Source organism: Acinonyx jubatus, chromosome B2 (assembly GCF_027475565.1).
Source record: "Acinonyx jubatus isolate Ajub_Pintada_27869175 chromosome B2, VMU_Ajub_asm_v1.0, whole genome shotgun sequence".
Taxonomy (NCBI): domain Eukaryota; kingdom Metazoa; phylum Chordata; class Mammalia; order Carnivora; family Felidae; genus Acinonyx; species Acinonyx jubatus.
This window is the reverse complement of record NC_069385.1, coordinates 137,843,620-137,868,577: the sequence shown is the minus strand read 5'-3', so window position 1 is coordinate 137,868,577 and position 24,958 is coordinate 137,843,620. Positions and strand designations below refer to the sequence as shown.

Here is a 24,958-nt window from a genome sequence, read left to right as displayed (position 1 = left end):
CACAGGGCCATGGATTATTGATAGGGCTCATGGTTAGGCAAGGCCCCTGCCACCCTAGACAAACACGACACAGCTCCTTAAGCCTCAGTTCAACAGGCACAGATGTCCCCTCCCAGTGGCCCATGTGCATGCTTGCCCCAGGCACTGAGAGGTTGGCTGTTGTTCAACCTACCTATCAAAGGGAAAACACCTTTTCTCTGGCTAAATGAATAGAGAAGGAAGAGGGGAGGGACACTGGCAATCGTCATTGCCCTAGACAGACATCGTTACTGAACATCTCTCAAGTTGACCAGGAAGCTCTCTCTGGACCCCAAATTGTAATTGTAACCTATTTACACCTTCTCTTCAAGCTGTTTCTTATATCTTTCTTCTCTTAGTTTAGGCATTTTATTATGTGTAAAAATGCACTGAAACGTGCATGGAAAAATGCATGGAAAGTGCCTGTAAAAGAAAGTTGATTACCAAAGGAATGCTCATTCAATTATTTTTCCTAACTTCTTTTCATACATATTTTAAGAGCTGCTCTGTTAAGAGCACAGTAGGAGGGACTTGAAATAAAGTCAGAGCGTTACTAAAACTGGAAGGAAGCCATCCTGAGGTTACCTAGCCAAACTCTTTATGGATGAAGAAACAAAATGACCAAGTCAAGTGGCTTGCTCAAGTACATCATAGTGACTTGGAAGGCATGGATTGAACTTGAAGCCTTTCACTTCTTAGTCCAGTGTCCTTCTAACTGGATAGCCTGCTGGCTTCCTCTGGATGTGGGTTCCTGACTGCTATTGTCAAGATTCACTTTGTCTGTAGATCTAGCTTTTTTTTCCTCTGGCTTCTATTTCAACTCTAGGAATTTGGATGTGCATCCTAACACCTGGCAAGTTGGTTATCAAGTTTAGGAAAAGTGTCAGTCTCCTAAAAAGTTGGGTTATAAATTACATGTGATAACAATTTAATATGTCCAATTGACATTTAAATTTTTATTTTAGGGGTGCCTTGGCTCAGTTGGTTGAGCATCTGACTCTTGATCTCAGCTCAGGTCATGATCCCAGGGTCACTGGATCAAGCCCCACATTGGGCTCTGTGCTGACAGCATGGAGCCTGCTTGGGATTCTCTCTCTCCCTCTCTGCCTCTCCCCTGCCCATGCACACTTGCTCTCTCTCTCTCACAATAAACTTAAAAAACATTAAAAAAATTTTTTTAAGTTGATTTATTTATTTTGAGAGAGACACAGAGAGAGTGAGCAGAGGAGAGGCAAAGAGAGAGGGAGAGAGAGAATCGTAAACAAGCTCCACACTGTCAGCAAGGAGCCTGACACATGGCTCAAACTCATGAACCACGAGTTCATGACCTGAGCAGAAACCAAGAGGGGGATGCTCAACTGACTGAGCCACCCAGGTGCCCCACTTAAAGAAAAAATTTTTGACTACCGCTTCCTGTTCTTGGCCACCTCCGCGCACTCTCTGGAATCCTCACAACCCTGCCGGCATGTCTTAGGCTGAGTTTGACAAAGCTGCTGAGGATGTTTAAGCATCTCAAGACCAAGCCAGCAGATGAAGAGATGTTGTTCATCTACGGCCACTACAAACAAGCAACTGTGGGGGACATAAACACAGAACGGCCCGACTGCTGGATCTCTAAGGCAAGGCCAAGTGGGATGTCTGGAATCATCTGAAAAGGACTTCCAAGGAAGATGCCATGAAAGCTTACATCAACAAAGTAGAAGAGCTAAAGAAAAAATATGGAATATAAGGAACTGGATTTGGCTGCCAGCAATGCATTTCATATAAACCGATTAACAATGTCTTGTTTTTCTAATACTGTGGATGACGTAAAATGATTAAATTAGCCCATGAACCTAGATCCTGAAGACTCTACGGGACACGGCCCTCACAGAGTAAGGGCTGAAATGGTTACTGACGTGCTCTGAGTAGCTTTTATCTGTAGATCAGTTAAAAGTACATTTGTTACTTTAAAAAAAAATTTTTTTAAAGATTCTTTCTCCCTCTCCCTTGCTGTCTAAATAAAAAAATAAACAAATGTATTTTTACTTTATTTCAAAACTAATCGGTAATATATCAGAAGTCACCTCTTAACACAGCTATATCCCTAGGGTCCTGCCACTTATAACACACCAATTCCTACATTTCAAAAAAAAAAAAAAATGAGCAAATATAGCCGCAGAAAAAGAAGAGAACTTACTATTATTATTGTTATTAGATACCAGGATGAAAAAGGCATTAAATACAGATAAATGAATTCATAGTGAAAATAAAAATTCTGTTAATGTGGCTGTTTTAAAGATGGTACCAAATGCTTTTTATTTCTGCAAGGGGTGGGGTCTAAGTCCCCTGGCACTGAGTCTGGATGGGCCTTCCTGACTCACTTGGACTCCACGGAACGTGGCTAGGCCAGGAGAAGCCGGGCAGCTTGCACCTTGCTCCCTGCAGTCCTGGGCCATTGTGTAAGGGTGGACAACTCCAAGGCCGTCCCTCTGGAGGCACCACCTTGCCCCAGGCTCCAGCTGTTCCCGCCACCAGGCCTTCCAGTTGGCTTGGCCATTCTACTCATAGCTGCTCCTTGTAGAGCAACGAGGGCTTTTACCACTGTGCTCTTTTTGAATTTCTGACCCACAGGCAGCGAGCATAAGCAAGTTGCTGGTTTTTTTTGTATACTGCTAAGTTCTTGGCTGGTCCTATTATAGTACCATGGATCCTGCAGCATTCACAGAGTTCAATGCTTCTTCTCTTCGTTCATATTTATAATTCTTCACACCTTGGTGCGCACTATGTTTATTCTACCACCCTTAGAGAATACTTGGTCTCATTCTTCTCGGCATTTGCATGTTTGTACGTTGTTTTATGCTTGGATTCGAGTCCAGATTAACGGGTATCTCCTCTGTGTCTGAAAAAAATCTATAAACATGTCCTAGATATATCTAACTTGACATAAATGAAATCATGAAGATGATTAAAATGTCACAAGTGCCACTGCAAAGAATTATTCTTTGGAATAATTAAAAGAAAGACAACTGGTCTGTAAAACAGTGACAAGTTTCATTTTAAGAAACCAGTTCCCACCATTTTAGTTACTCCTACTTTATTCTATAAGAGATTTTAAAAAGTAACTTATTCAAAGATTTGGCAAAAATTAATAATGTCAAGGGAATGTTAGCTGCTACACCCTGGCTATCACATAGAAGCAAAAATCGCAGAAATATGTAGTGTCTGTAACAAGCCTTATGCATAAGAAATGCCCACAGGGGCACCTGGGTGGCTCAGTCAGTTGAGCGTCCAGCTTCAGCTGAGGTCATGATCTCACAGTTTGTGGGTTCAAGCCCTGCATTGGGCTCTGTGCTGACAGCTCAGAGCCTGGAGCCTGCTTTGGATTCTGTGTCTCCCTCTCTCTCTGCCCCTCCCCCACTCATGCTCTCTCTCTCTCTCTCTCTCTCTCTCTCTCTCTCTCTCTCAAATAAACATTAAAAAATTAAAAAAAAAAGAAATCTAATGCCTGATAAAGATTAGATTTTAGTGTTGATATCATTGTAATAGAATAGGAAAATGGAATGCTATTACGACCAAAAAAAAAAAAAAAGAGTAAGAACAATTCTGGAAATGAAAAATCATTACAACTTTAGTTTTTAAATTGTAATTGGTGGCATCCACTGGCTGCATGATTTGTCTGCCCGAGAGCTGAGGAGCACTGAGCTGATTCAGTTCAATTATACATTTTTGGAATGCCACAATCCCAATTCATCTTTCAGAGTTATAGAGCTTCTATCCTTTCAACACAAACTATTTCTATCGCGATCCGAACTATTACCTTATTAGCACTAGCTAGAAAGAGTTTGGTCTTTGTAATCTGGAGGTGTGTGTGTACACGGGGGTATCAGTTTGGCTGTTCTTTCTGGCAGACTATCATCGATGCAGATCTCTGCAGAATCCGTTTAGATACAGCTATTGATTCTGATTGAGAAAGCAATCAAAATGAGTAAATCCAGCTTGGATAGACCTTGCCTGTTGATTTTCCTCTCCTCCAAGAACCTGGACTTAATTAAGTATATAAAAAGTTCCCATTTGCTTCAGAGCAAGGTGGGCAAGTATTTCTGCACAATCAAGAGTTTTACTTTCAATACTGATGGATACCATTCTTTGGAATCATAATCTTAATAGCATACTAGCAACACAAAGACATTTGAACAAATTTGTCCGTATTTCCGGAGTTAACCTCAAAGGGAACTAGGGGATTACCCAAGACATCTGTACTTTTTGAGCCTTTTTTTGAGTGGGAATAAAGGAGTGACAATTGCCAGGCCAGAATCTTCTAGCTGTGCCTTAGCAGTGTGGGACCTGGAAGTTGTTTCTTTCTGCTTTGTAGAGGTCCTCAAGCCCTTATCATATAATTTTTTTGTTTTTGGTTTTTTGAGAGAGCGAGAAAACATGAGTGGGGAGGGGCAGAGGGAGAGAAAGAGAATCCCAAGCAGGTTCCACACTCAGTACACAGCCAATGCAGGGCTGGATCCCATGACCCTGGGATCATGACCTGAGCCCAAATCAAGTGTTGGACACTTAACCAACTGAGCCACCCAGGCACCCCTTATCCTATAGTTTTTAAAAAATCCTTTCCAAAGTAAGATTATTTTTCTCACTCAGAATCCATCATGTTAAGAAAACCCGGTAACCCCATAGAACCACTAACATTCCCTTATAAGAGTTACCCGAGAAGAGACAATTACATGGATTATACAAGTTGGGAATCAACTAGAGGTGTTGGTAGTTGCAACAGAAGCCAAATAGTTTCCAACATGAAATGAAATTTCTCTCCAGCTTCTAGCATTTACATTTCTGTACGCAGTGGGGATGCCAGTTAACTTTTTATCCAACCGAGAGGGTGTTACATAAACTCTTCGAGGTTGCAGCCACAGAGAATCTGCATTTCTAAGGGGAGAAATTCCTGTTTTGGACAATTAAGAGCCCTGTGGTTCTCTCTCGCTTTTCTTTGTGCAAGCCTCTGGGGTGTCTCATCTTTTCAGAAACGCACGGGTTGATTCATGGCGCGCAGGCTGTATGAAAGCCGAGGTGAAATTTTTTTCCTGATAGATTGCAAGGCTAATTTTGAAAATGCATTGTTACGACCGTTCCGTCCCTTCCCCACATCAGCATGCTGAAATGTCTCATTCTGAGAGAACCAAGAGACAACCACTGTGCCAAAAGTGGCAGCTGGGAAAGATTTAAAAAAATACAGACAGATAAAGGAAGCAAGGGCTGAGAGGTAAGAAAGACAGCTGGGAGATTTAAGGGACCGTGGCCTCTAAGCAGCTGAAAGAGACAGCGGTCCAGAGAGAGACTGTTTGCGAGATAAGAGGCTTTGTGCAAGCTGAAGAAATATGCCAGAGATGATAAGAAATGCAGCTGTTATGAAAGCGTGAATTGTCAAGATTCTCAGTATGCCCAGATGGTAAGGACGGTCCACATGTGTGCTTTAGGGGACAAGCACAGTGACTTCTTTGGCCAGGCAGCTTCCCCTCTCAAACTCTGTCCAACTGAGGACATAGTGCATTCCTCCTGCTCAGCCATTCCCAAGCTGCCGTGGCTCCTGTTTCTGGCATTACTTCTTCTTTTCCTCCTTCAGCTCTTCTCAGTTTTCACCGAGAGTCCAGCGAATAATGGCACAGGACTTGAACCACACACATTTAAGAACGAACTTCTGCAATTTAAATCCGACGTTGTTATCAAAATTGGCAGTGTTCGCTAAAAGTTTATAATCAATTGATATTCCTTGGTATATACCCTTATTCAATTTTATAGTAGTTCATAACCATAAATCATACTATCTTTCCCATAAAAGCACAAGTGGATGGAGGTCACGATGATAAATAAACATTCTAATCCTTAGCACTATGACAAACACATGACCGCAGAAATTAAATTTAAAATATGAGCACGGAGACACGTATGTTACACAGTTCGTATTAAGGGTTTTAATTGTGCATGTAACTTGCCTTGGGATCCTTAGATTCAGTTTTGGTCCCTCAGTCTGTTGAACCCAAGGCATGTTTATTAAGCTTCCCTTGAAATTTCTCAGACAATTCCTGCAGACACGGAAAGAGATTGAAAAAAGAGCCCAATGGTGGTTGATCTTTGACATCATCCAGACCTGAGGTTCACCTCACATGTCAACCACCTTCAAGCAGTGCATTTGACAGATTACATTAGCTTCTCCGTCAAATGAAGATGGTTGTGCCGACCCCACGGCGAGGTGGTGAGGATTTAAGATATCGCATGCTGCATCTGGCTTAAATGGATACCCAGCCAAAATGCAGCCATTTACAGTAAAGAAGTGAACAACGGGAGTAAAGAGAAGACTGTTCAATCTGAGGTTGACTATTACCCTTATTCCTTTTCCGATATGGAGCTATGGGATGGAAATGGCCACAGGGAACAGACCAAACAAAGGATCCGTGAGGTTAAGGTTTTGTACTGACCCTCTGTGTTCTCGTGGGACTTCCGACACTTACTTTGGCTTCACATTGGCCAATCATGCTGTCCCAAAACGTTCTCTTTCTACCGGGCAATGATATATGCCACGAGCAATGCCGAACACGGTCAATGACAGAGCATGTGGAGCGTTTTGAAAGTATTAGTGATGAAGTAGGTGTAGTGTGAAAATTGGCATCACAAGATTTTTTTTTAAACACGGTGCCCCGATTGTAAGCAGACACGCGTTAGCACAGTTAGATGTCAGGCTGAAGGTCCAAAGAGTGAATTCAGCTGTGATGGAGAATGAAATCAAATTTGTTCAAGGCAATCCTGAAGACTTTTTCAGCCTCTCTGATATCTTCTATCCCGGTTCTTTCCAGTAATTCATACTGATGTGCAGGAACGTCCCCCCCACTGATTCAGTGGTTGCTTGCTCATATGTAACAGATGGAGGACAGGGAATCAATGGTTCTGTCTTACGAACCCCAGGGGAAACGCAAAGGGTTCACTAGGAAGGGAAGAGTCAGGAAGCAGCACAGTGAGGTGGCGTGCATACAGGATGTGGTTTCTGGCCACCCCACCTTGACATCCTGGTACAACCAGGTCCGTGCTGACATGGTGACTTTGGCAAGCTGCTTACTGCCTTTGCACTCTTCTCCGTCTGGAAAATGGGGATACCATCACCCGCCTTACATTGCTATGAGGATTAAATATAAGTACCCAATGCGTGGTATGTGGTTAGTGGTGCAGGCTTCTTCCTGGCGTCCCTTTGCAAACTTGGCATTATTTCTACAAAGGCCCATCAACAGGTATCTGCCAGCATCAGCACAGAAGCCGCATAGTACATGCAAATACCGATATTATGAGCTTGAGGCTCAGCCACCAATGACGTTTTACTTTTATTATGTATTTTTATTTTTAAGTAACCTCTACACCCAACATGGGGCTCAAATTCACAACCCCAAGATCAAGGGTCGTACGCTGTAAAGACTGAGCCAGCCAGGAGCCCCACAAATGATGTTTGAATACATTGGAGGAAAGTATACTGGATAGCAAGGTAAATACACTTTCTCATCCTCCTTTTTTTCTGACTCACTTGTCTGCTTAATTTTTTTTTTCTTCAAGTTTTATTTATTTTTTTTGGGACAGAGAGAGACAGAGCATGAACGGGGGAGGGGCAGAGAGAGAGGGAGACACAGAATCGGAAACAGGCTCCAGGCTCTGAGCCATCAGCCCAGAGCCTGACGCGGGGCTCGAACTCACGGACCACGAGATCGTGACCTGGCTGAAGTCGGACGCTTAACCGACTGTGCCACCCAGGCGCCCCCTCACTTGTCTGCTTAAAACGAGGAGTGACGACAGATGAAGAATGCCAAGGTTCCATGTTCCTGGAGGGGCAAGGTCCATGGCAAAGCTTCATCTAATCCTACCATGTTTGCCTGTTTCTAAAAGTTTTCTACTACAAAGAGTAAACTCAAACTTTTTAACATCCAAACCTTTCCAAGTTCAAAAACTCAGCGCTTGTCCTAAATGCCTTTTAAGCTAGAAAACAGAAACCCATATATCCAATTATGGTCTGTTTACCGACTGCCCCCTGCCCGTCCCCAGATGAATGTCCTCCATCCAGCAAAGTCACCTCTCCCCCTTCCCCATACGTGGCCCCTCCAGTGGCAAGTCCTCGCCTCACATGGTTCAATCCACATGACCCTCACTGCATCATCTCACCTCTTTTGGGAATGCTTTTAGGAGATGCTTTTGACCTTAGTGCCTTTTTTCTTCATTACTTTCTTCTACATCCTTTTTACATCCCTCTTTTCTCAAATGGTAAAATATACATATGTGAGTGTAGGGTGCAAATGCATACCCTGAGAATCTCCAAAGGCACCTGCCGTATCTCTTGTACCTCACACACCTGCAGTACAGGTGGCAGAGCCAGGAGTCAGAGTACGTACCCAGGAAGCAAGTTCATACTGGTTGGGACTGTTGGATGAACACAGTTGGTTTTTTTTTTTTAATTTTTTTAATGTTTATTTATTTTTGAGACAGACACACACACACACACACACACACACACACACACACACACACACACGGTGTGAGCGGGGGAGGGGCAGAGAGAGAGAGAGGGAGACACAGAACCCAAAGCAGGCCTGATGCGGGGCTTGAACTCACAGACCGCGAGATCATGACCTGAGCCCAAGTCGGATTCTTAACCAACTGAGCCACCCAGGGGCCCTGAACACAGTTTTAAAGTAGAGAGAAAACACACTTTCTACTTGGTAAAACTAGATTTTTGTATTTTAAACTCCTTTTGGAAGTCAGTTCCAGGTATATGCGCTTTTATGAACACGTTATCTAGAAAAAAGCAAGGTTTGGTACTCAATCCCTATGGTAATGTAATCTGAGTTACCTCCAACAGTGGCAGAATGGAAAACAAAGCACAGCCCCCAACTGACTTCAAGTATATTAATAGCTCAATGGTAGCATCCTGGATCTAAAGATCTATGGCATCCATCTTCCAGGAGACAAGTGACTGGAAAAAAGGGGACTTTATAGACTCTTTCTCTGAAGAAGCTGGTCAAGGGTCAAGGATGACCAAATTCTGCGCCATAAGACTTAACTAATTTATGTTATCAAAGCTGTGAATGTATATATATCACTTCCCTTATCTAAAATTCCTAAAGTGCTTACACATGCTTTGTCTGATTTCTTCCTCATTGCGATTTACGATTAGGGTTTCAGAGCCTGGAATTTAAAGGACTTGGCTAACATCATTATTGAACTTCTGAAATTCAACTCAGGACAAATACCCCAAATGAAACCTCTTCTGTACGAAGTACTGAAGCAAAACAAGTTAGAATTTCCATGGAAACGGCCCGGAACTCTTGAAGGAGAAGAGGGGACAAAAGTAAGCATGAAAATGCATTTATTTATTTTTTGGTTCCTCTTCACCTCTGCCCCTCCAAACCTCAGGCTGTCATCTTAATGAACGCTTTCAAGCCTCAGAGGGAATTAAGAAGAACAATATTTGACAGGACTGAGGAAGGAGCTAAATATAGTTCCCGTGAGAGAAACGTATTCGAGACTCTTCTCTTCTCCCCTTCCTTCCCCTATCTGGGCAATCTTTCTATCTCTCAGTGTTATTTTTGTGCCGCTCCTGTGGCACAGCAGTTTTAGCTGTTACTTGGTTGGGACTGAATAAACATAACATCTTGAGATACAGTTTTGTCCTCCTTTGGAAGGGTCACTCAATACAAGACCTTGGAGATCAATTTCCAGATTCATATTGCATATACTCCCTCAGTATAATTTCCATTTGCCTACTACTAGAGAATTTTCAGAACGCTCTCATATAATTAATTCACTTAATTCACTAAACAGAGCCACTGTGTTGGGTACTATCAATTCACGTCTTACGAGGGTAAAGTGCTTCAAGCTCACCCCGCTAGTAAGTAAGGAAATCAGGACTCAGCTGGTTCTTTGTTTCTCAGACCCACTGGTTTCTGTGCCTCTACCAATACAACCAACCTGCCTGACCACGGTACACATTAGGTCATGGCTACTCTCCCCTCCTTATTAGACACTGACAACTTGTATTTATTTTTAGAAATACATGCTGTGGGGTGCCTGGGTGGCTCAGTCCGTTAAGTGTCCGACTCCTGATTTTGGCTCAGGTCATGACCTCATGGTTTGTGGGATCAAGCCCCGTGTCAGGCTCTGTCCTGCACAGCGTGGATCCTGCTTGGGATTCTCTCTCTCCCTCTCTCTGCTCCTCCCCTGCTCTCTTTCTTGCTCTCTCAAAAAAAAAAAAAGAAATATATGCTGTGGTATTACAAAGTAAAAACCTTACCCTGTCTCCAAGTGCTAATATTGATATTAATATAGATCAGAAACACCCCCAAGGAAGGTACAACCAAGCATAGGTGGGCTTTTGGTTTTCTTGAGTATGGCTATTTTAGACAAGCTTTTTCCAGAACTGCCTGATGTATTCTTCACCGATAAGTCAAATAATGTTTCATTCTAAAATACAACAACCAACATATGGCTTATTGAGGACAAAAGTGACCTTTCATAAATCTGAAAAATTGAATGTAGAACATGTCTTTTGAGTAAAATAATCCTTGATGCACTGACTGAATTAAGTAGCTTAGAAATTATTTTACTGATCCAAGATAATACCTTGAGGTGCAATAATATCCCAGCCTGGGAATAAGTTGGTCTCTATTTTTCTTCAGGCAATTAAAATTTGAGACTGTGTTGGCCCTAACTAGGATATTGGTTATCATAAAGTGGAAAGCACAATAGAATCTGTTATCACAACTTTCTACTGCTCGTAATTTTTGCAAAGTAATGGCATTCAAGAAAAGATACTACATCACAGATTTGCTAAGTACCGAGACCAACTGACCAACAACAATCTATTCCATAATTAAAGTACCATACACCCTTTAAGACAATCAATATGGCAGTCAAATGAATTTTGCCATCAAAATTATTACATGCTGCCACATCATTGTACACAGAAATTTAAAAATGAGAACATTCCAACAGGTGACTTCCTTTTTGGTTAGCTTTTACTATAGTGTATCACAACTACTACCGGTGACCATTTATCAAGAGCGTACTATAGATTTGACCTTGGACCAAGCAGCTAATACACTTTATTTTAGTTAATATCTAAATAAGCATGTGATTCAGGTATTACTGTCCCATTATGGATGAGAAATCAATGAAAACCTCACCCAAAAAGTCGATTACAGAATACAACCCGCTCCATTCGTATTACTAGAAAGTGGTAGAGTCTAACACCAAGCCTCAGTTTACCCAACTCCAGCTTCAGATGGACTGTCCCCCTGTGCAGCCCACTCTTTCAATCCTAAAGGAACAGTCCTTTAGGATTCACTGTTGGGGGAGGACCTATACCGTTTACTCAATGCAAGGAAGACCTGGGTTAATAAAATGTACTTAAAAGGTACGAACACAGGGCATCTGGGAAGCTTTCTGCTCACTGAAAATGTTACATGTAAACCATGGCCATGGATGCTAGTTGGAAGGAGAAGCTGTTCTAACCTTTATGACAAAATTAAAAACGATCGATGCAACAGAAGTTTTTAAAAATTATATTTAATACAAGTGAATAGATTAGAAGATCTGAAATGTTATAAAGCAATATACACAATGAATAAATAATTTGCACAGGAGAGTCATGTCTACATTACATAACACTGTCTAGTATGGGAATACTTAAAGTAAATCCAGTGATAATGGAGAAAGTCCATAAAAATGCTAACCTGTCTTCCCTTGTATGAAATTGTTCAAGTATAAAAATCCAATACAGTGTAAAATAGTATTCAATTTAGTTTAAGAATAAAAATTGCAAGTATTGCAGTTTTGGAAGAAAAAAGTAAAGCAGCATTTAAAAACTACATAAACTACAGAAGAATAGTGTTAAACTAATGAAGTACCAATAAATGAGATCTACACGAGCAAAAATTAAGAGAAGGAAGCATGAAACTAGCAATATATCTGCTTTAAAATAAAACCTAAAAACTAAAATAAATTAAAATGTGTTAATGTCAGAGTACTCTCTTATACAGTGCACATACGAATTTAAATAAATCCAAGTCAACATCTTTAGCTGAATAGGTTAATATTTAATATGCTACATCTAGACCTACTAAATAATTTATGCCATGAGATGAATACATAATTTTACAGTGTCACATCTAAAGTTCCTTTCTTTAGAGTGCAGCATAGTAAAACTTAAAAATAAATATCTTAAATAGCGTTACTATTAAGGCACAGTATAAACCACATTATCGGTAACCTTTGAAGAACTATAATCTCAGTAACCTTGTTGTTTCGTGTACTGTGTTCACTAATAAATAGTTTTAAATATGACTCTGAAATAGATACTAAAAAGTGTAAAATTATTTAAAAAGGGGGAGGGGGTAGGAAATACGTGTCCTTAAGACAGTTCTTAAGGGTTTGGAGTCTGCAAACTTTGCCTGCCTTTAATCGTAAGCCACGAGTCAACACAATAAATAGAAAGAGAAGGCTGTTGTAGTAAAAGCCTGATCCTATTTCAGAATCAGAACTGCTGACACCAGCAGATACAAGTTTCCCAAAATTGAAACAGGATGGGGAGAGGGATTAGAATGTGACAAGCTCATCAAACAAGCACAAGTGATGTGTTCTTTCCAGAACTGTGTGTGTTATTGATTGTCTGTACAGCTGCTGCACCCATTAATTCCACATCACTTGCCCCACAGTCCCGCTCATCCACAGGATAGATGAGAAAATAGCTTTGGTGCCTGTCCACCATTTCACCCACTGCCACGCTCCTAGGTTGATTGTTCGATGCCCATGTTTTGAGACGGTAAGAACGTTATCTTCTTACCTGAAGAAGTTCTAGAGGCCCTCGTGACCGCTAAAAATGACAATCAGTGCGTTCACCGTTTTTTGTGGTGTGTGTGTGTGTGTGTGTGTGTGTGTGTGTTTGAAATCTGCTCTTAAAGGTAATTCAAGCTACATATTGCTCACTCTGCATTCCCTGGTTCGACTAGATTCAAATAGCATCTCCTAAACTTGTAAAAGGCAGTTTGCTTCCCTGATACTATAAAAAGAGCAAAAAAATAAAAAATCCCGTTAGAAAAAGTGAAGTTCCATTGTTTTGCCCCTGCCACCGTCGCGTCGTCGCGGCCTTTCCTTTCCTCAGGCTCTTTGGGATCGATTTCCAAAACTGCGCCCACTCCCCTCTCTCTCTCAACTACGACACTTAATGGAGTAGGAAAAAAAAAAAAAGGAGGAGGAAGAGGAGGAGGAGGATTCTGTTTCACAATAGCATAGCGCTTTTTTTGTTGTTTTTGTTTTGTTTTTCTTATAGCTGGTAAGTCAACGTGAACTCGCCTTACCTACTACACGTCGGGCAACTGTGTGTGGGGGGGAGGGGACGCGAGGCGACCGCGACCACGCGGCCGCGCTACTGCATGCGGTCGGTCTGCAGCTGCTGCGGCTGGTACTGGCCGAAGGCGGCGGCGGCGGCCGCGGCGGCGGCAGCGGCGGCGGCCGTGCCGGGGGCGGCGGCGGTGATTGGCTGCTGCACGGCGTAGCCGTAGCCCCCGGCGGTGACGTAGCCCGCGGCGGCCGGCGACGCCGCGTACGGGTACTGGTCGTAGGCGGCGGCGGCGGCGGCGGCGGCGGCGGCCGCTGAGTACTGGGCGTACGCGGCGCCGGTGTAGTCGATGTAGGGGGTGGTGGAGGCGGCGGCCGCGGTGGGCTGCACGTGCGGGATGACCACGCCGGGCTGCACGAAAGCCTGCGGGTACACGTAGTGGGCGGGGATCCTGCGGAGAAACGGGACACCGAGTCAGGCGCCGCTCGCCTCCCGCCCGCCAGCGCGGCCCGTTCAGAGATCAGACAGACTCCGATTTAGTGGTTATTACGAGCATAGGGTTGCCACAATATCTCCTTTCCAGTGGTCGGGGCGGAGCGCTCGGGCGGTAGCCCGGAGGCGCGGAGCGCCCCGAGAGGACTTCAGCGACAAAAATCGGATGACACCCCTCCCTGCTGCCAAGTTTGAGTTATGATCGTTTCGAGGGCCAATACTTCGATCATTCGGCAGAAGTTTGCAGACTAAATCGAGGTTCATGAGGGCTTACGCACATGAGAGGTATTTAACACCTGCTAAATTGAGGAAGGCTTTGGAGAATTTTGTGATCGGTTCATAAGACTGCGTAGCAAATAGGAAAATTCTCAGCTGTGAATATAGGACTCCAGAGGTAGTCTGTGATCGTCCAATTCCGTAGGTGGAGGGGCGGGGGGGGGGGGGTTGGCCGAGTTCCCCACATTAAATTTCCACAAAATCCACATGTTTATTATCATGGCAACCCTACTTGAAATTGCTATGCAGACTCAGCACACATTAATCTCTCTGCAACCTCAGTCACCCTTATTAAAAATAATAATGATAAAAGAAGCAGGCGACAAAAATAAAAAAAAAAGGAGTTTAAAAGTTCACAAGTGTGGTAAACACAGCAGAATCACACTTCTCAAACGAACTGTAGTGCAGCTCACTCTATCACAAGAGGCTGTTGTGGGAAGCTACAGAAATGCTATTAACATTCACGGCAGTGATTCCCAAAGAGATGTGCAGCACGCTTTTTGCCTTTCTTTCTCTCTCTCTCCGTAAAATTCATAAGGACACAGGGTCAATCAAACCTGTTTGACTATCAGGCACCTGAAGGTCAGCCAGCTTGTTTATCTCTATGCAAGACAGACAGAAGGGGTTTTGGGGAAATGATGAGGTTGAGGGAAAAGGTAGGAATAGGGAAACACAACTAAATAGTTCCAAAATTCATACAAACTTAAAAGGTTCACATAATAAAATGAGTAAGGAAATATTTGTTTGTGTGCAAATACTCGTTTCATCTTCCAAATCAACCAATAGATTGGCGTATTTGTTTTACATCTGCCCCTACTCATACATAGTTGATCCGAATCAACTGTATTATGTATCATCCTGTAAAAGTTGAAGAAACAAAATCAAGTCCCTTTAAAAATGATACGTTCAGAGATCACATCAAGACACACTCCCAACGATCTTACTTAAAAGTTAATTTGGTTAAAAAAAATAAATCACAAGAGGTATTTAAAAAAACACCATGCATTTCAGCTCTCACTCTTGCGATTCATTACTGCCCCTTTCAAATGCTACCATGAATATCTGATTTATTTTCATCTTTCTTTAAAGCAATCTCCATCAAAACCCCCTATATTTCTAAAAATATGACACTATGATGCCATCTGGTTGTGGGCAAAGCCAACTTACAGGAAGTACAAGCAACAGTTAACAATCTTTAAAGAATTTAAAGAACTCAACGCCGAAAACTTCACATTGAGATTTTCGAAAACAGACTTTGCTTTGCCTTTTCGGAGTTTTACTGAAAGTACTTATTAACGAACATCCATGGAAAAGATGAATTTATCGCAGAGGGTGGTGAACTCTGACCCCAATGATAAAAATACACTCAATTTTACTAGACTCCCAGCTCTTTCCCAGTGCCAGGAGAAACGACGTCATCAAGTGTTTCTGAGGACACTTAGACATGTTCTTAATTGCTTGTCAGAAACCAGACGCACGGTCATGCACATACTCAAAACTTGCCTGTAGGTCAGGTGACTGGCTCCCTCACAGCGACAGGTGTGGCTTTATGAAACCCTGTCCTTGGAGGCCTCCGTGTCCACAATGTGCAGACACGGCTAAGAGAGCCTACCCTCTCATGCCAGTTTACATGTGGTGATGGACAGCAGGGGCTGTGGCAGGGCTATTTTTGATCCTGTCATGCGACAAGGGTTTCCAGCGGGTAAAATGTCTTTATAAGGCCAAAGTAAAACATCTATCAGCAGCAGAGGCCAGCCAGTATGAATCTCACTGATACTGAAACATTAACCCCTGTACTCCCAAAGCTCTGAGGACAACATGATGGTGACCAGGGTCCTATCTTTGAATGAAGGTGGTGACGGAAAATAAGTTTAGCCTACAAACAGGCAAGATAAAAATGTGTGTGCGTGCGTGTGTGTGTTTAGAATGCACTAAAGATAAGCAGCGTTTCCTACGGGACTCTTGTCTCTGCACTGATTTCACATTAATAGCTTTCATTTGATAATGCCAACCAATGAGAGTGTAGAGTTCCCTGGACTATCAGAATCCAACATGAAGTCTGGCAAGGGTTAGGAATATGTCTGGAAGGCACACGAAACCCCAGAATTGTTAGAGGCTTAGGAGAAGGAGAACCCAGGAGACCACGGAGAGCCTAAAATATCTCAATTCAGGAAGGAAAGCAGGAAAGGACTGAAGGGAAAGGTGATGCTTCTGAAAAGGATCTTGCATTAGGAGGGCTTTTGTTAGTTTGAGGAGTCCACGAAGGTGATCTGGGAATCTCTCCCCCAATTAGATATCTACCGGTGTCCGTTCCCTCAATCAGTTGTACCGTGTGCGTCCCTAGCTAAGGTGAGGAAAGCACAAGGGCAAGGCAGATACCTCGGGCAATTTCCAAAGAAAATGGACTACATCATTCCTTCTTTTTCAGGTCCCTCTGACATCTCTTCGTGACTTTGGACATCCTAACTGGTTTCCTCTTCCAATCTATCACCAGACTGCTGGCAAAGTCTTCGATTTCATTCACTTGTCCATAGGACTCCGTGGCCCCTAAGGTCATACCAAACTAACTGCAAATTTCTGAAACGTTGGCATGCTAGGCTTTTCATTCTTCTGGCTCCAAATTATTTCCTCCAGTATTTCTTTCCACCTTTCCTTGGATCCAGGTCAGCTGAGCTCCTCAGTGCTCCTTGGACATGCCCCACGTTTCTAGATCCTCACCTTTGCTCACGCTGTCCCTTTGCTGGGGATGCCAATCGTCACTGCCATCTCCACCTGTTGAAATCCAAGTCCTTTCCACCCTAGCTCTAGCACTCACCAGCTATGGAGCCTTCGGGGATTTGTTTCACTTTCTAGTCTCACTTTTCTCAAACGTGAAATGAATCTAGTATTTCTAACCGTGAACTGCCGTGCATTAAATAACATTATCTACGCAAAGAGCCTAACAATGGTGAAAAAAGTGGGCACTCCATACAAGAGTACCGCATCCTCCACCATCCTTCCAAATCTAGGTCAACTTCCACCTTTACCATGAAGACTTCTTGGGTCCCACTAACCTGCTGTCTCTCCTCCCTGTCTGAAGCCACAACCCTTCTGGGGGTTTCTCAAGTTTTCTTACCAGAGTACAAGGGAGAATGGAACTGTGTCTTTTTTGGCTGTAGCTTGACACAGAGGAAAGAACACCGCTTTTGAGGGAGGTCAGGGAAACCATGATTCTGAACCTGGAAACCAGACTCTGTGACTTACTAGCCCTGTGGGAAGTTAATTAACGTCTCTGTATCACAGTTCCTTCACCCATGGAAAGGCCATTTGAACAGGCTGACATGAACAGCCTGCATCAAATAAGTATTGAGAATTCTATTATATGACTTACGTAAATCTTTTATTAGAACTGGGTCGTACAGCAGATGTTCACTTAATGGTACTGTCTCCCCTGCCCCCCTTCCTGGACAGTATAGTCTCTAGTACAGTGTTCACACGACTGGCCTAAAACTCAGCACTTAAAGGTACACTGAGTAAATGTTTAAGGGTATTTCAACCTGATCTAACCTAGCCTAGAATTTTCTTTTTTTAAGTTTATTTATGTTGAGAAAAAGAGCACGAGCAGGGGAGTGGCAGGGAGAGTGAGAGAATCCCAAGCGAGCTCTGCACCATCAGCGTGGAGCTTGATGTGGAGGTCAAACTCGCAAATCGCGAGATCATGACCCGAGTGGAAACCAAGAGTCGGGCACTTAACTGACTGAGCCACCCAGACGCCCCTACCCTAGAATTTTCTACTCACAGACCCATAATCCTTCCTTTCTTATCTTCAATAAGAAAACACTTCTTTCAAACAGAAAATATATATATAAGATATTGTTTAGCAAATGTACACGTTTCTACACATCTGCCCACTCTGTCACATCAGAAATTCTTTCAAGCCGAGGTTTTCGCTTGAAAAGCCCAGAGTAATCTGGGGGCCATTTAAGGACCACATAAAGAAAAATAGTTCAGATGCTAGAATTTCAAACAAGGAAGATTAAAAATTCTCAAGCTTCTTTCCAGGCCTAAAATAAGAACATGTGGCATTCAAACAGAATTTAGAATGACCAGGTGTGATTTGTTGAGTACAGGCTCTGGGAACTAGAGCGGTGTTAAGAACCCTTTAAAACAGAAAAGAGAGGACTCACTTGGTCCACCTGGTGGAATGCTATCTATTTCTAATAAGAATCTCAAGTTCAAACAATTTATGCAAACAGTAATAATCACCATCCTTTATAAAGACAGCTTCATATTAGCAGGGATGAAAAACAAAACATCACTATCAAAGCATGCCTGACTTAAACTTTCCATAGGACATTTTATTCTGGTTGTTCTTATTTTCCTCACACTACTTTCTTTCTCAAGGATCTATGCAGACTACCACAGCCAGTCCAAATTTCTAGGTCTGGCTCCCAAGACCCTCCATCAATGGTCTGGTTTCTCCACGCACTAAATCTTTTCTCTTCTGTCCCTGTGCTTATGCTCGCTTCACCCTATACCCCTCAAGCTTGTCCCTTCTTCCTCTTACCTGTCCAGACACACCCACTGGTCCGAGACTAGGTCAAGTCCCATGAAGCCTTGTCCAACCCCTCCAATTCACCTGTTTTCTTGCTATTCTGAATTCCTTTTGTCCTTAAAACAATGCCAAGTAATTTAGCAATTAATAGTTCTTGATTGGCTTGTGTTAGTTTTGCTTCCCAAACTACAGTCTCCCTGTTTTGTATCACCCACTTGGCACAGGAAAAACACAACAACATGCTAATACCTGTTGATGATTTAGCTATATAACTGTGTCAAGAATCTTATTATGAGATCATGACTCAGTTCATCATCACTTCTTAATATGTATGTTCTCCTCCCCAATCCCACCTTACACAAGGTCTAGACCAATGAGGGGGAGAACCCACAGAAGCAGCTGGACCCATCAACCCACAATGCGTTGTCAGTGTCCAGGATGGTTGGGATGAGGCATCTGATAAAAAGCTATGGATATATGAAGGCCCTTTCTCATCATAATGGAAATAATACTCTTCCTCAGTTTAAAAAAGTAACGGTGGTAAGGTGAAGTATCCATATGTTAAAGGGAGGGTTATAAGAAGGTGGTCATGGAAAATATAACTTGACCTTTCCAAGTCAAATGATGATTACTTGTCCTGGGCTACTCTTGGAGACATATGTGGTAGAACTCTATCTATCTATGTAGATGGAATCTGACCTTCCAGGTTACACATATAGATACTTAGGTGCTAAGCCAGAGAAGAAACTATAGCTGAGGATAAAATACTCCTTGAACAGTTAGAATATTTAAAAAGGAAGTTGAAGTCTGTGGCACTAGAGTCCCAGCAGTGTCCCTCAGGTAGAATACAGCCAACACAGACTCTAAGTGGTCTGCCTACATCTAGGTGGTGGGGGGGGGTCACCCACTTAATGATGTCTGAATGCAAGGGAAATAAGGGAGCTCGGATGAGAACAGCTGGAAACCCCAGAGCCCAGAGAGACAACAAATATGAGCAGCCTGTTCAACTGAGTTAGGGTCCGAAAGGTGTAAAGTGAGTGCTGCGTGACTCAAAAAAACTGGCTAGTGTCCGTGAAACCTGATGAGTGTTGCTGAACCTTTAAATTAGAAGGCCTAAAAGTGGATACACATTGCAAAAGAAAGAACCCCATTCCCAGAAAACTCCCCAGTAAAACAGAAACTTAGGACATGCAAGCGATGAATCTGTATTCTTACAGAGGGAAATCACACAATTTAGCACTCACTACAAAAATATGGTTAAGTGGAAGTCACAGGCTATAGCTTAAAAGCAAGAAAAAAAAAAAGGCCCTTTGCTTCCCATGGCAAAGTCAAAAGTCAACACTCCTCAACACCACCACCAAAATCAAAACCACAAAGAGCCCCTTCCCCGAGGAAAAGAAAACACTTTCACTACAGCTCTTTTCAATTAAGTAAAAAGCACACAGTTTAGCTATCAACACTTCATTACTGTAATAAATAAAATACAGCACACGGAGGTCTATTGACTATTGTGAAAAAGAAAACACCAACACCAACATCCATGCATCGTTAATCACCATCTGAGCTTGTGTGTCTGAGTCTACTGGTTACAGAGTTTAATTCCAAACAGAACTATTCCACCTTTTATCATCGTATCCTTCTGATCAGTTAGCTTAACTGTGTACGAGCCCTGTCAGGTTAGAAAGAGATAAATCAAATTGAGTCAAGTTGAACAGCAGTAACAGTGCCGGGACACAATCGTCTCGTACACAAGTCATACCTGGTACTTTTGTTTTGTTTTGTTAATCATAAGCTCAAAATTTGTCTGGTTGGGAGGCTGCGTACTTGGTCAGTAACTTGACTCATCTAAAAATATATTATCAGCATCAAAAATATACAAACATATATAAATAGTATCACAAGGAACGTTCTGTGACATGATGATCTTGTCTGTATATAACAAAGAGGCAGGTTAACCAATGATAGCTATCAAAACTTAGGAGGGCCGGATTCATGGACTTACCCAAAAGGTCTTTGTATAAGGGCTGGATGAAGTTGTTGAACACCAAAGGCAAAACCTAACAATAAAACAGACCACATTCTCGATTTGTGCATGGTTAGGCATTTATTCCTCCTACATATAAAATGCAATCACAACTTTCACTTAGAAAAGATAACCATTCTTTGGATACTTTACAGAAAAGTACAGTATATATATATAACTTATAAACATATATATACATATATATATGTCTTTTTTATTAATGTTATCATTGATCCCCCCCCACCGCCAAATTTTAATAGGCTACAAGTGGACACTAAAAATTATCTGCAAAGTTTAGTTGACAATCATACAGTAAGACCTTAGAAAATTAGACCAGGGAAAAATTCTTGTGGAATGAAACCAGACACAAGAGGACTTGATAATGAAGTTATAAGTCACAAATATTCCTGCAATTCTGAATCATGATCCGTAAAAAGTCTAATTTAGAACATGCTGGACAATGCTTTGGAAGATTACAGATTTTACGGGTTATGGTATTAAAAATTCCCCCAAACCAAGTCTCCTTTTCTGGATAGCACACACGCAGACAAACACGTGTTTCTGAATGTTCACAGATATTGGCACATGCACTCACTTTCTTGACAATCTCATTTCCTAGCAAATCCATTTGCATGAAAGTGTCAACCTCTTTCCAAAATTTCAGATGGAAAGATTTGAGTGAAGAGAACAAGATATAATGAAACAAAGTTGCTTACCCAAGAAAAAGATTACCATTTGGTCAATAGTTCGGCTCTTAATTATGTGTGCTAAGGCAAAGGGCAGTGTTGTAAATAATCCAAAAGGTCAAATTTTCACATGGACAAAAGCCTGCTTGCCCACTGCTAGCTGCTAGCTGCATGACGTTGGAATAAAACATTTCCCATCTCTAAGTGTCAGCGTCTTTATCTGCAACACGAGGGTCCAGAAGTACATGACATTTCACCATTTTTTAAAATTACTAATAGTCTGTGATTTTATGTGAGAGGGTGAGACACCACCCTCACCCCTATGCTTCTCTTGGGTCAGTGCTTTGGGTTGGATCTCCCACTCTGGGCACAGGTCAACCGGAGGTAGGAGAGACAACACTAAGCAGGGAAGGATAACCTGCTGGAGTTGCCACATTTGGCCCCCACGATCCACACGCGAATTATCTACAAGTGGCTGAAAACTGGAAAATAGAGTCCACGGACTGACTGTATGTCATACCTGAAACAGAGGAGTCAAGCCTAAGTCTGGGTGGGTACAAACTGCTTAGACCCCCAAGATTCATGTTTGCACAACGTATGTTTCCTTCAAGAGCTGCTTACGACTCTCATTTAATGTCTTGGTACAATACCTAGCCATGGTTCCACTTTACTGAACACACCGGCCACGTCTTCATTCTATTCAGAAGTGGGTGTCCCAAGTTGGGGGGAGAAGGGGAGGAGGGGAGGAAGGACATCTCTCACCTGGTTGCATGATCCTTGGTTTTGCTCCCAAATATGCCAGATTCACATTGGCCTTCCTGCCATCAATGATGGGGTTGGGATCCTTGCAAGCTCTTTCCGCAGCAGCTCGGTCAGCCATGGTGACCTTAGCAACATACACACACAGACACACATACAAAGCCTTAAATCAACCCCTGAAGGAAACCAATAGTCACGATGGAGAAGTCATTCATGATAACTCTAAGGGGATTCTTAAACTTTCTTTTTTTTCTTTTGTTGGAATTTACTCCTTGATCCCCCGTCAAAGAAAAAAAAAGAAAGAAAGAAAAAAAAAAAAAAGAAAACAGAAAAGAAGAATGAAAAGAAAACAGGAAGGAAGAAACAAGCCCCTCTCCACACCCCCAAGGGTGCTAGCAGGGCCTAGCAGGGAGTCGGAAGCCTGAATTCCATCTTAGAACTCTTCGATCCTCCCTCCCTCCCTCAACCGCCCCCCACCCCGCCCAGGTCCCTACCCAGCCTAGGAGGCACTGTTTGCTTTAAAGAAAGTCCAGAGTCACATCCGCCGGGTGCTCCCAACCACCAGCAAGCACTCCTTAACGACAATAGCTATTGTCCTACTCTGGAGCTCCCAGCTCTCCGGCAGCTGAATTTGCACGCTTAAATCCCCAGGGGGCTTAATATGCTCTCTTTCAGTTCAGCAAAGAGCCACAGGATCATCGTTTTAAAGAACCCATCTTTGCATTTTAAAAAAAGTATGTGTGTGTGGTGGTGGGGGGGGGGGATGGCATTAGGAGTAGAGCCCTAGACCTCCTGGGGTGTCCCCTCCCCGCCCCAACCGGAACGCCTGAAGACACACGCATTTTTACAAAGCAACAGCGCGCTTAACGCCCGGCCTCCAACCCGGGAGGGCGATTCCGAGGGGCTGCGGCCCCTCCCTCCGAACCCCGCGCACCCGCAAACCCAGCACTGGTTAGTTCTCTCCTTCCACCCCCGCTCCGCCCGTCCCCTGACACCGCGGGGCGCTGGATCCCCTCGGAACCCCGCGAGGCAGGAGCCGGCCCTCCCTCCCCCTGCAACGCCGCGCGCAAACTTTCAGTTCAGCCGGGGGCAAAGGGGCAGCGCCGCCCGCGTCCGCGGGGTTCCTCTCGTTGTCACGCCGACCCCCCCCCAACCCCCCGCTGCGAACCCCGACCCCCGAGGCCCTGCGCCGCCCAGAGCCTCTCCTCCCCCGAGGTCCTCGGTTTCCCCGCCGGGCTCTGGGTCGCCCCCACGTCTCCCTCCCCCACCTCCCCCAAGCCCCCAGCCGCGCAACTTACAAATCCGTAGCCCCGGGACTTGCCCGTCTGCCGGTCGGTGATGACCACCGCCTCCTCGATCTCGCCGAAGACCTCGAAGTACTTGCGCAGGCTGGCGTCGGTGGTGTGGTAGGGCAGCCCCCCGACGAAGATCTTGGTGTACGTCGTGTCCTTCTGGGTCGTGTGCATCTTCGCGCCCGCCCCGCGGCTCGGGCTCCGGCTGCGGCTGCGGCTGCGGCTCGGGCAGCGGCTGCGCCTCCTCCTCCTGCTCCGCGTCTCCCGCACCCTTTCGCGGCCGCCGGGGGCCGAGGGCGCGCCCGGGGGCGAGGGCGGCGGCGCGGCGGGGGCGAGCGGCCGGGGGCGGCCGAGGGCGCGGGGCGCGCGGCTTCCGAAGTCGCCAGCAACCCCGGAGACTTGACTTCGCTCTCTCCTCCCGCCCCCCCTGCCGGTCGCCGTACAAATTCTCCGGATCGTCCGGGTTAGGATCCCGTTCTATAGAATGTGCAAGCGGTTTCCACTCACCCGGCTGGGAGGCCAAAAACGAAAAGGAGAGGGTGGTCCTCGAGCGAAGAAGCGGGTGCGTTTAGAGGTAGATTTTTTTTTTTTCCTTCTTGGAAATTAGGTAGGTGTCTTGGGTGGGGCGTGGGTAGGGTCGGCAGAGAGCGCGTCAGGGCGCGGAGGTGGGCGGGCGGGGGGCGCGGCGGCGGGGCCAGGGGTGGGGGAGTCCGCGCCGCTCGGGGCTCCGGTGGTGTCCCTCCCGCCGCGGAAGCTGGAAGACGAGTGGCGAGGACGGCTCTCCACCTCTCTGCTCCCTTCCCCCGCGGGCCGGGGGTCGGCGCCCGGCTGGGGAGGGGGCGGGCCGGACGCCTGCGATTGGCCGCGGCCGCACCTGGGGTGCCCGGCGCCGCCGCCCCCCAGCTGTTGGGAACAGCTGCTTCTCTCCCGGCGCGGCGCTGGGCCGCGGGGCTCGCGCTCTGGAGCCGGCGCTGGGGCAGGGCTGGGGACGGCCGGAGGCGGCCTTGCTCTCGGCGTCGCCTGCTCCAACCCGTCAAAGTCCTGGGGACTCGGCGCCGTCCTAGCGGGGACCCGGGGCGCGCAGACTGCGTCCGAGGAGGCAGCTGCGTCGCGTTCCAAAAGGACGACGCGAGCTCTGTGCGCTCGACCGCGGTGGCGGGGCCGGCGACCTGGTCGGAAGCGCTGGGGGCCCGGAGGCCTGGGGCGGTTCGTGGAGAGGCTGGTTCCCTCCCCGGCGCGGGGGGCCGGCGAGCTTGGCCAACGACGCCCGAGTCTGATACTCTGGGGTCTCAGGGTCCCCAACCTGGCTTGACCCGGAAGAGCCAGTGCTGGGGAGAACCAGCGAGGCAGAGCCAGAGGGGAAACAAAAACAACAAAACAAAACAAAACAAAACACCAACAAAAACAGAACAGGTCTAGTGTTTGGGTGTGATGGAAAGAACCACAGCTTTAATTGCTCACGGCCCGGCCAAGCTAGGTAACCGTAGACACCACCTTCTATTTCAGAGGACCATAAATTAGTACTTT

The 24,958-nt window shown here is 44.8% G+C and overlaps 1 protein-coding gene, 1 long non-coding RNA gene and 1 pseudogene across 2 annotated transcripts; 2 read left to right on the top strand and 1 right to left on the bottom strand.

Annotated features, from left to right (window-relative positions):
- Positions 1–1,483: 1,483 nt before the first annotated feature.
- LOC106974175 (acyl-CoA-binding protein-like) lies at positions 1,484–2,003 on the top strand (annotated as a pseudogene).
- Positions 2,004–11,578: 9,575 nt separating this feature from the next.
- Positions 11,579–24,087, bottom strand: RBM24 (RNA binding motif protein 24). Its single transcript, XM_027040360.2, has 4 exons — positions 23,438–24,087; positions 22,143–22,266; positions 20,674–20,728; positions 11,579–13,820 (listed from the first exon to the last, which is right to left on the bottom strand). The coding sequence occupies exons 1-4, from the start codon at positions 23,603–23,605 to the stop codon at positions 13,457–13,459; spliced, it is 711 nt and encodes a 236-aa protein (XP_026896161.1). The 5' UTR covers positions 23,606–24,087; the 3' UTR covers positions 11,579–13,456.
- LOC128315697 (uncharacterized) lies at positions 13,667–17,494 on the top strand. The gene is made up of 2 exons (XR_008298753.1): positions 13,667–14,146; positions 16,566–17,494. It is a non-coding gene; the product is annotated as an uncharacterized LOC128315697 (long non-coding RNA).
- Positions 24,088–24,958: the final 871 nt, after the last annotated feature.